The sequence below is a fragment of the Crocodylus porosus genome, unplaced genomic scaffold, assembly GCF_001723895.1.
Source record: "Crocodylus porosus isolate Cpor-Errol unplaced genomic scaffold, CroPor_comp1, whole genome shotgun sequence".
In the NCBI taxonomy this organism is placed as follows: domain Eukaryota; kingdom Metazoa; phylum Chordata; order Crocodylia; family Crocodylidae; genus Crocodylus; species Crocodylus porosus.
In genome coordinates this window covers 54,533,172-54,545,301 of record NW_017728918.1, presented here as the reverse complement: position 1 = coordinate 54,545,301, position 12,130 = coordinate 54,533,172, and the positions used below count along the sequence as shown (strand labels likewise).

Sequence of the window (12,130 nt, the reverse complement as noted above, 5' to 3'; positions counted from 1 at the left end):
AGTTACAGACAGGGTCTGGGATTTGCTGCAAGACAAAATGCTCATATGTGAATCAAGCTATTTTTTTGTTTTCAGTTCAAGATACCAGCTATCACACAGACATGTTCAGGGTGCAATATTGTCCTTAAATCATATAGAGTACTGTACACCTAGAAATCTAATCTTCCCCTAAGTTTAACACCTAAAAAAAGTAAATGAGGTAATTTCTACCACAGAACTATGATTTAATAGTTTCTGCGAACTCAAGCAAATGTCTCTGTCTTGGTTATATTAATTCATTGTTTGAAGGTTTTAATTGATACTGTAATAGCCAGGGTGTTTATATTTTTTTAAAGTTTAGTCTCAAAAGAACAGTGCCCCTGTCTAATCTTTGTTCCCTACTGCAGGGTACAAGTTTGAGATCCAAAGAACACCTAATCTATTTGAAAATGTCAGGGATGGTCAAATGGCTGGAGAAATGAGATATTGCAACCTTGTACCACTTCACTGTAAGAATACATGACCTAGAGGTTTCAAATTCTATATGTGGAGGTACTTGTAATTTTAGAAATGTATGTCATATTGGGAAGGAAAGTGCACTGTACAATGGGTATGTGAGTATGCATGCATGAAGATAACTCTGTGCCTGAAATGTACAAAATAGAACTGGCATCTATATTTTTAGGCCAGATATGGATGTTGAAAAAGCCTGAATAAAAATGATCTAAGTTTTGTGCTTTACTCTAAATGTAACAGGACACCCTTGATTGGCTTCTGGATCCATGCAGCAAAAGCCTCCATTCTCCCCTGCTCCTTGCCTCTCTGCCTACTTGTGGATCATAGTTAGCAGGGGCAGGATTTGGGGCTAGGATAGAGATTCTGTGATTGCTTGGATTCTGAGCTGTGTCCGTGCAAGAGAAGCCTCCATCTCCACCCCGCCTCCCGACTGTCATGAGCATGAGCAAGTCCAGCATGCCTCCCTGCAAGCGGGGCTTAGCAGTGAGTTGCAAAGCATTCTGGGATGCCAGAGGATAACAACCTTACTTGAGTCAGTAGGGGATCCAGGACAAAAGTTTGATAGAGCAGCCTAACCTAAATCAATTAAGTCTGATACCATATCGATTCAAGTCTATCTTAGACTGAGTTCTGCCAGTTTTAAACCGTCTACATGTGCTGAACTTCTGTTCAGTTATGGGTGTAGATCAGTTTCCGATCATTTATACTGGTTTATGTGTAAAGTCTGTACCTGCCTTAGCTATCCTTATGGATAGTCAACTGACAGTTGAAGTTAAACAGGTAAGCAATATATACTATAAAGATCAGTAACAAATTAGCAAAATGAGGCTGGATATATAGCTGAAGTAAAATGCAAAGTATTGATCTTTAAAGCATATGTATTCTTAAAACTGTTCCTTTAAAACATCTGGAAACTTTAGTCCCTACCTCCATCTTACAAATCTACATTCTCAGATGTTAACTGAGCTCTCTTTGTATTTCCTATTTAATTAGCATATTTGGTGAGTTGACTTGCCCTTCCCTAACAAACTGCATTACAGGAGGATGTATGAATATTAAAAAATAACTTTTGTAGAATTATATTTTGAGTTCCACTCTCTATGTAGTGGAATAAAAAGTTTTCAGTCTCTTTTTTATGCATTAAGGCTGTAAGAGATTCATGCAGCAAGCCCTTATGTGACTTTGTGAGTTTGGAGGAGGTATTTTTGGCCTCTTGTTTACAGATGGGTAAATGGAGCCCACACCTGCACAATGTTATACCAGGAAGAGAGTAAGGAAAGTCTGAGCAGAAAAGGTAACTCAGGAAACTCTTGCTTTAATCAGTAAACATGATTCCCTTTTTTAAAATGTTTGCCTGTCTCCAGAGAACTGCTAACAGAACTCAGTGGCTCATAAAGTAATCTCCTACGACCACCCACACACACATATGCACACACATGTATCCACAGTGTAGGCTACCCGTGTAATACTCATACAGATTGGAACAGCATAGAAAAACTGAAACAGGTTGTGTGATTCATACTGTTTTAGATGAATTGGGTGTGCCTGCGTCCTTAGGACTGTGAGTGATGGATAAAAGAATCACTGTGCAAGATTCCTCACTCAGCACTGCCAATAAATCTTAAACACGGCCTGAAGTGTCCTGTTATTGCAGTCTTGGAGCTCCCTTGAGTAACTGCTGCCAATCACTGGGAACTGTGCCAGACAATGTGGTATAGTTTAGTGATGTGGATGAAATATCCTAAAGCAGATACATTGAAACCACACCTCTTCCTGTCATTCGTGACTTAACAAGATTTGAACCTACATACGTTGAGCTGAAAGACAAATCCTTCCGCCTACATTCTATCTAACTCCTTTTTTCTTGCATTTTTTTCAAAAGTATTTTTTTCCCATTTAAGTTGAGGTAGGGTAACGAAAAGCAATTTTACATCTGAATCCATCTTTCATCACGTGCCAAAACTCTAGACACTATTCCTTCGGGAAAGGAATTCTGTTTTTAGGCTTGTCTATAACCACAATATCAGAGCAGCATAAATGTTAGCAATAGACAAGACCTACTGAGACTAATATAATCTCAGCCTACTATCTGTCCCTGTTCATTGAATTTCAACACTTGAGGGCTAGTCTCTTACATATATTGTACTACCTATCTGGAACTACCTGCGTGTGAGAGTTTTAGTCACTTGTCCCTCTTTAAATTTCATTGCAAAAATATTTCCTTTCTCTTCTTTAGACAAATGCATATTTTTGAAGACTACATTAAATAGTGAGAAATTAATAAAAAGCATAGGCATTGAGAGAATCAAGAAGTTACTTCTCACCTCTCTTCGGAGAATGCAGTGGACCATGACAATAACAAAGCCTTGCAAGGAATCAAATACTGCAAAGAGTATCTGAAATAAAATTGATCTTTTGTCTGTCATGGCCAGAACTGCAGACATCCAGGTCAGAGCCAGAAGAGGTAACACAACACAGGAACTCCAAAGGGAAGCCCTATTCAGAGACAGAGAAAAAAAACACAACATTACATATTGCTACATGGGGACATATTAAAAACCCATTACTAAAACAAAACATATTTAAAGACAGCAGTTTATCAGTTAATTTGGAAACCACAGACAAATATATAAGAGTTGGTACTTTATGTTCTAAAGAATTTCCTATTTTCATTTAACAAACTCAGAATCCAATTTAAAAAAAAAGGTCTATTTAAATAGGTTCAGTGCTCTAATACAGTATTAGCAAACACAACTTTCATCATCATAGTATTTTCTCACATGCACTGTATAAGATTTGTAACAAGAAGATGTAAATGATTAGGACTAACATGGCATTACTGGCGGTGGTGGCTGACAAAGCTGTTGTTGAAACTACTCCACACTTGGCACATTTGAGCGTCAAACCGCTATGAGGCTCACTCATCTGACTGCAAACAAACAGAACACCCACAAAAAGAACAAAATATTGAATTTTCACCAAAAAAAGTTGCTACTGAAATTTAGCTTTTAAATATGATGTCATGCAGAAAAAGTAATTAGACTTATTCAGGATGAATGCTCTAGGTTGTTGCAAAACTCTATTGTATTATACATTACTGTTAACTGTTAATGCTATGGGGCTGAATTTCATGCAGGTTCTTTCTATGTCTTCCATTTAAGTTAAAAAAGGCCCCAATGCCCAGATATCAAAGTTGCTCAATACATTGAGGTAAACATAAGCACGTGCTAGTGTAGACACACACAGTGAAATCCCTCTATTCAGACCATTAACAAATCTGAGGTTTCAATGCTGACTTATGTGAGAATGAATACAGGGCATACACATTATCTGAGGATTAATAAAGGAAGAAACTTGCAAAATTCCTTCATGTCATTAGTTTAATGGGCTTAAGGTATTGTTTAGTAAGTAAATGAACTTGTACTAGTGACTTGAATGTGCAGGCTAAAATCTGGAGTGCCCAGGGCAGGATTTTGTCATGCTTTAGTAAGGTCTGAATACAGGGTTTGAAATGTATGGAATCTGATGAAAATAAATATCATTTGGGACTAAAAAAAAGGTGACCTGTTATTGCATTTTAATAAAACACAGTACACAAGCATTAAGCTTCAAGCATTTCATACAGACAATAGTGCTTCAAGCCCTGTCAAAGAGCTAAAGTGCAAAACCTGTATTTACATTTTCTTCTTGTTTTCAACATTTGTAATATTTCTTTGCAACATTTTTAAAGTTCTGATTAAAGAAAATACTTTACTCCTAGCCTATTTCTCTCCTGCCACCAGAACTGGATTTTGAAAATATAGGGAAAAGGGTTTTTACCTACACACAGCTGGAAAAAGGGATCCTGTATATAATGACGAAAACTAACAATGGAAAAATACCCCAGTATTTCATCTCACTTGGAACTTTTTATCTTGATTATGTATATGTAATTAAAAGAAATAAAGGGATTGAGATAAATTGGCAAAGTGGAGCCATGTGATCTTTCTGAGTTGAAGGCACGGCCTCTAATCAGGTCAGCCAGAAAGAACTAAGTTTTTATCTTAGTACAGTCATATGACGTTAGAAACTCCATTAGGAAATGTATCAGTGGATTTATAGACAGCGCTGTCCTTTGTACACTACCAATGTGTGTTTGTATTACAAAAGAATGGATTATGTTTTCCTAAACTTAGAAAAAAGCCTCCTCAGGAAACACATTTCCACATAAAGAGATGTTTTGGTAACAGATGCTCATCTGATGTAAATCACCATAACTGCAGCAACTTCCCTTCTCATCACATATGCAACGTAATACCAGCTCAGGATCTGGCCTGTTCCTTTTACCTTCAGAGTTCATATACACTTCAGCAAGATGAGAATCAGTGGTTCTGTTAATGTGTCAACCCTATTTAAATGGCTTCAACTGCTGAAATCTTCAGTGAGCTTCAGGGGTGGGTGAGTGACCTTTGCTGGGATGAATGCAATTGTCTTTCTGAGTGCAGATAGCAGGAAATATTTGAGTAGTGAGTAAGAATTCCTTGCCCACTACAGGGCAAATGATACATACATTTTAGTGCTCCAGACAATGGCTTAAGAACCTGGGTCTGCCAAATTGTAGCAAACTATGCCGCTGTCAAGCCACCCTCTCAGCATATCATAGAAGTCAAACTGCTTCTTTCTTTGTTAGGGCATTTAGTCTTGTCCTTTGTCAGGATTGTTTCTGACAGCATATTTTCTAGTGATTTTTCCAATCTAGCTTTCAACAGACTGTTTTTTTTCTGTTGAGCTGCAAACTTTCAGAAAGTAAGCTGTTTGGTTCATCAGAAATGTATCCATCAAGCAAACAGATTTATAAGACATGCAGTGAAGTCAATAAAAAAAAAAAATTTGGTTGTTAAACATGACCTCCCCTACACCTTGATGTATTACACAAACGCCAGCCCCCAGATTTGTAAGGCCAAATCCATCTAGCTATCAGAATTTGAGGTGTTAAAGCAGATGTGAATTTGAGCTCTTGATTATCAAGTTCTCACCATTACTGAAACATTTTGGCTGGTTTTATAAGATTGCATATTTAATCAGAACACAAAGAATATATTGTAAAAGCTAGAAAGGTAGATAGAAGTCTGTGGACAAGGGTAGAATTGTGAAAGTAATACTTTCCAACAAGAAAAAAGAAAAGGATGAATGGTCCCTCTTCCCTCACCTACCACCAAAGAAAAAGGAAGGAGTCATAGAAGGTTTTAAAGCTTAAATAAACATCAAATGGCAATGTAATCCCAACAAGGTATCACATATGTATTGTTGTCTAATCAGTTCTTCGACCCAGCGAGAATGATACTATTACAGCAAATTATTCAAGTTCAGTGTTTAGAAAAAGTAGTGATATATTCATATAAAAAAGAGGCAAATCATTGATAGCACTGATAAATTCTCCTACAAATTATCCAGTAGACAGAACACTGGAGTATGTGAAAAAATAAAAAAAAATCTTTATAGGATATCATTAGAGGAAACACTGAGATACATTTTTGCATACATTCAGAAAACAGGGCAATGTTTGGAAAGGTTTTTGTTTAAAGTGGACCTCTGATCTGAAGCAGAACTTGAAATGAGAGCATCACACACTGAAGTCAAGGGCAATATTATTGTTACCTTTTAATAGGATCCATACAGCAGTCCTTTCCTATTTTATTCTTGAAAATCCTGAATATGTATGTAGAAGTATGGAATATGTATGTATAAATGAAAGCAATCATGAATATAGAAATGTAGAGAACTTTCTATTAATCATGTTTTTGTATTATATTGTTTTCATTTACATTCAAATTCTATTGTAACAATGTTAGATACACACACATATTCATATACATACCCACAGAGAGACAATTCTCAAAATTACAACAATGCCATTGTATTGACCTCAGTGGCTTAGGTAAAAGGTTGACTATCACATTAATTAAAATGGAAAGAAAAAGATTTTGTTTTTTTTTGTAAAGACTCATTTATAAAACAATTTTACTGATTCCAAGAATAAAAAAGTGTGAAATTTCCATGAAATCTCTATTAGATTTGTGGTTAATCCGCATTCTTATTAACTTAATACTGTTGTACTTGTGTTTTATTATTTTCAGTTTGCTCAGTCACACTCCCTCAGGATAATGTAACTGCAACTCTTGAGATGAATGAAATCTGTTAGACACAACCATTATGCTGAGAAAAAAGTTCAAAGCACAATCAAATGCATTTTTGGTGAATATCTGTAATTGAAAATATGTGATACATTTGTAATATGTTTAAAATATCCCAATTGCTGCTTACCCCGCTCTGTGTTTGAGCTTTTTATCTAGGATCCCATCTCTGGAAACAAGTTTATTAAATACCAAAATGCCAATCACCATGTTGACCTGTCAAACAGAAACAAACAGTTGACCTTTCAGTGACAGCGAGGGAAAATATTCTAGCCCATTATTCCAGAAAATGGCCTCTCTTATACTGGCCAAGGTAATGGAATTGGAACATGGTTGGATGCTACACTTCTGAAGAATTTAGTCAGAGATTATGTACCACATTAATCGCAGGATACACTAAAGACAAAATTCTACTTTGCCAAGTGGACCACAAAAGTGCAGCTTGAGACTAACTCAGGGTTACCCAGCCACAATGTAGGAGTGATTATATTTCTTCCCCTCTATGTGTATAAATGTTGCCATTACAAGAATAGGGATATACCTGCTTATCTCTGGAGGGTGATTCTATTCCAGGGGTGGGCAATTATTTTGGGCAGAGGGCCACTTCCTGAGTTTTGGCAAGCCATCAAGGGCCACATGACAGGCAGCCCAGGGCAGATAAATATTAATTTTCTAAATTTTTTAGGGGCCCCATGGGCCAGATAGAATGGCCTGGTGGGCCGCATCCAGCCCCCAGGCCACATTTTGCCCACCCCTGTTCTAGTCCTATAATGAAGGCACTTACATGTCCAACAGGTGAAATAGACTTGGTCCTACGTAACAGGCAACTCAAAATTAGTCTCAAGACACATTTAGGTTATCCACTAAGTAAAACAAAATTCTGTCCTAAAAGTGGCAGGGCTACCCATGGCTTCCCACACATATCCTTATATAGGGGACACAAACATATAAACCAACAACTGTATTAATTAAAGCCTAAATTATGTCTGGTATACAGCCACAAATATGCGTGCCAGCTAGCAAGAAGGTAGTGTGATGTGACTGTAAATATTGCTTAAATTTTAATTTTAAGAGTGCGATATAGGTCAAGTGTAGAATATTTGAAAAATTTGAATTCTGTGTGCAGCACAGTGGACCAGAATGACTTTAATCCTGTTTTTTAAAGAGATGTCATGCTCACAGTAGTCCATGTAATGTCTTTCTTTTGCTAAAACAGATTGTTTTTTCCCATTTCTCCCCTAATCTCAGAATTGATCACTGCTTTTCTCATTCACCAGAATGCCATTACGTAGGATGGTTTCAGGGATGGAGCTGGGCAGTTGCATCCCCGTTTGAATCCTGGGCCACCCAAAGTTTAAAACCCACTGGCTGGCAGTGGCATCAACATTTCTAGTCAGTCAGTGCTGAGGGAATTAACTGACTTCCTGGCTCTCTAATCTACCTGATTCCTTCTAAACTCTTCATTCCACAGCTGTTAATGACTCTCTCTCCTTTTTAACGGGTTTTGATGGTTCCACTAAACAACTTTTCCTTTCTTCTGCAATTGTGCTGTCTGTTAGCTTCTCCTGGTAATGTAGTTCCTATTTCACAGCCTTGCAGACTACCTAGAAGTATTAACTCTAGTATGGAAATGTTAACTCAAGTGAACATTAACTTGGGAGTGGAAATAACTTCCAGTGAAGCACTGGGTGCATTGTCAAGATGCTTATAATTCTGAAAAAGATGTATATTTAATTATAATGACTAAAAGACTCATGAAATAACTTCTTTGAATTATGTTTGTTTATTTTTTTGTGATTTTACATATACTATATGCTATAGAAAAAATAAGGCACATTCCAATAAAGTTTTTTTTGCTTTGATCTTAAACTGAATCATATAGCCCTAGCACTAGCCCTACCCTATTATTAAAGCTTCTAATTTCTTTTTAACTGAAAAGGAATGTGTTATGTTATATGTGATGATGCACCACACCATCTGTACCCCTATTTCAATATACTAGGTCCACTCATGGAACATTTGCTTTTATTTTTCTTTTTTATGGGCCAGATGCTTAGATGGTATAAAATTGTGTCACTCTACTGAAGTGTATGGAGCTATGATCATTTATGCCAGCTGAGGTGGTTAGCTGTGTTAGTCTGAAGTCAGGCAGAAGGTAGGCCAGAATGGCAATTTAGAGACTAATGAGCACTTTACAGATGCATGACCTTCTGTAGATAACAACCTGCTTCTTCAGATATTTAGCATCTGATGAAATAATTTGTTGCTGAGAGAAGCACAATGCCTCTCTGAATCAGTTAGACTCTTGGGTCAAACTGGAGTGTGCATGTTTCCTGCGGACATGTTTCCATGGGAAATATGGGCCACTGCTATTTGTCTCTGGACACACCCCTGCACGTGTGCTCTGGTGCATGACAAAGTAACCCTAGCGGGGTAGGAGAAGTTGGGGTCGCTACCTGTGCTGGCCCCAGCAGCCTTACCTGGGATCCTGGGGGTCACCCAGGGCAGCAGTGGTGCTAAGCTGGTGGGTAGGAGCCAAAACGTATCACTGGATTCTGGCCAGCCAGGCCCTGGGTTCTGACAGTGCAAGCTGCTGCTGTGTGCGCTGTGCTGCTTTTTTCAGTGGTGTTTTTTTTTTTTTAACACCAGGATCTCCCAGTGTCAAAAAACCTGTCACGTTGCAAATTAGCAGTGTGGCAAATGGGTGTATGTATGCAGTTTGCAAGACCTCAACTGAGTTTTTGGCACTGCAAATGGCATGTGCGCAGTCGTTGGGACGTACCCTTGGGTGTTGTCCTGTGGATCTGAACCAAAAATCATGTAGTTCTAAAGGCTGAATATCCTTATTATATGCCTGATTACTTCCTTTTTTGTGTAACTGTACTGCTTATGGCTTCCAGTCATGAAGCCCTGGTCCATTGTCTGTGGCACTTTATTAAAATGTACCATATTTTTAATGTAGCCTTTAAATGAATCTGGCAAATATCTTTGGTTAGGACTTTTGAGAACCTTGCCTATAAATGGTTTATATACCTTACCAATATTCCAACACTTTCTGCCTTTTTTATTTGCATTTTATTAATACTTTTACTTTTTTTTTTTAACTGAAGCTACTTTCTCTTTGTTATTTTCCTTTATATGCTCAGACCTGAAAACAGATTTGAAAACAGACCTAGATGAAACAGCTACCCCCACAGTTACTAAAAAGTGGTAGAACAAATCATGTCTCTGAACTTTAGCATTTTGAATAAATATTGCCAATTACACAGAACACATGCAATTCCATGTGGAAATTATGACTACCTTTTAAAAATCTCCTTCAATTCCCCATTGTGGATTATGAGTTGTACAAAAGGATCCTGGTTTGACTTCTAGAAAGTGAGATGATATGCAAACAACAGCATCAGGAGAATCTTCACAGCTACAGGCCTATATCTTTCATAAACTGTAGGCCTGATTCACCTCCCATGAGTGCTAGTATAGGTTTAGTATAACTCCACTGAAGTTGATGAAGTTATACTTGTGTAAAAATTAAATGAACAAAAGAAGAATCAGGCCCGACACTTTAAATTCCCTCCTGAGGAAAGGTCCTATATTATGAATTGTATAACAACCAGATAAGATGCATAAGGACTTACTTAAAAAGCTGTTTTGTGATTTTTGCAGAAACCGCAAAAAAGGGATTTCTGTGATCACTGCGAAAAATGGCGTTGCCCTCAAATTTATGCAGAATCACCCTCCAGAAAATAAAAGCTTACTGGAATACAAATTAAGTGTAGCAATCACTGAAGCTATAGCACACCTGGTTTGAGAGAGAGTTCCTGAGAGGCTGAGCAAATGATGCACTTAGTGAAGGCACCAGTCAGGAAAGAGGAAGGGTTTCAGCATCAACTTTTAAGAAGCTAGATGCAATACTGCAGCAATGCTACACTCTGAAGATGAGCAATTGGTCTCTTGGCCAATCAGTGGTAAGGGACAGGGCTGCTGGGACCCGTCAGCCAATCAGCGGTGAGGGGTCTCACTGTGAAAAGACCATGAAATGGATTATGTGCACCTTGAGTGGCCTGAGAAAATCCCTTTGTCTCACTGCAATTTAGGTAGGTCCCTAGCAATAAGACAGTACAGATCTTTGTGATATAGAAGATGTATCACAAAGATTTAATGACTTCTTTGCCTCCGTTTTCCTGCTCAGGGACCAGATCAGCCCCCCCACTGGGCCCTCCTCAGGCCCCAGGGGAGGTGCACCTAAGCCAAAGGTCAGGGAGGATCTAGTCAGGGAACTTCTGGAGGGACTGGAAGTTATTAAATCAACTGGTTCGGATGATCTCCACCCCAGAGGGAATTAGCTGAGGTCATTGTGCGACCCCCTGGCACGGCTTTATGAGCACTCGTGGTGCTCTCGTGTGTCGCAGGGGCACTTTGGTGCCCTGCTCCTAGGAAGAGATACAGGTGTTGGTTGCCGGGGGAACCACAGTCGGTCAGCTGACCGGAAGGGGGTAGGGCCTGGCCTATATAAACAGCCTTGGCTGAGGCCAAGCAGGCAGTTCCCCTCTGGCAGTTGCGGAAGATGGAGCTCTGGGGGAGCAGGCTGAGTTGAGGAGCCTGATGGCCTGAGCACCTTATGAGCGAGGATACCAGGCAGAGGAGCCCCTGGTAGGGATTTGGGAAAGATAAAGAGCATGATGGTTTCGGGTTTATGTTTTGGCCAGAAGGCCTGAGTTTGAGTTGGGGCCGAACGGCCGATGGTTTTGTTTGTTGTTAAACTGGAGGACCGGGTGAGGCTGTAGGGGTTGGAGGAGGCCTCATAGGAACTCCCCAGTAGCGAGGGGGTTCCTGGTGCCAGAGAGGGCACAGCAATCTGGTGCCAGAGAGGGCACAGCAGTTTGGCGCCGGAAAGTGGCGCTGCATTTTTCTGGGGTGTCCCGACCCCGGCCCCAGTGTGGGCCATATCGGGAGGAGCCCAGTGTGGGCGCAGGCGAAAGGCCCCAGTGGGGCGCAAGACCCAGAGAAGGGGGTCTGGGACCAGGTAAGGCCGAGGCCGCCTGAGCCCCAATTGTGTGAGCGCAAGCAAGACCCCAGTGCGGGCATGGGCGCGAACGCGAGCAAGGCCCCAGTGCAGGGGTGGGTACGAGCGCATTGAGAGAAGCCCCCGCGAGGGTGAGCGCATTGAGAGAAGCCCCCGTGAGGGCGAGTGCATTGAGAGAAGCCCCCCAAGAGGGCAAGGGATTGGAAGGGCGAGTGTAACAATGATAGTTAGACCTAACAACATCCAGTACACCTGGGAGGCTTGGGGCATGGTATGAGGGGTGGTAGGAGCCACGCATAGCCCATAAGGCTGGGTGCAACAAAGATCAAGCTATACAGCTCATTAGGGGCCACGATAAATAAGAACACCGTGTCCAAGGGGACAAAAAGGCAGCCTCCCTTTAACAATATTACCAGCAAAGATGTGGCGGGCGAGA

General features: G+C 40.0%; 1 protein-coding gene across 4 annotated transcripts in view; it reads right to left on the bottom strand.

Annotated features, from left to right (window-relative positions):
• ADGRB3 (adhesion G protein-coupled receptor B3) overlaps positions 1 to 12,130 on the bottom strand; it is a 701,435-nt gene that overhangs the window by 39,320 nt on the left and 649,985 nt on the right. For 3 of the 4 annotated variants that reach the window (XM_019537601.1, XM_019537600.1, XM_019537602.1), the window contains 3 exons: positions 6,799 to 6,884; positions 3,326 to 3,424; positions 2,820 to 2,991 (listed from right to left, as the gene is read on the bottom strand). In XM_019537601.1, coding sequence (XP_019393146.1) covers positions 2,820 to 2,991; positions 3,326 to 3,424; positions 6,799 to 6,884 — 357 coding nt within the window. The remainder of the gene's footprint in view (positions 1 to 2,819; positions 2,992 to 3,325; positions 3,425 to 6,798; positions 6,885 to 12,130) is intronic. The other variant, XM_019537603.1, reaches the window with a different exon arrangement.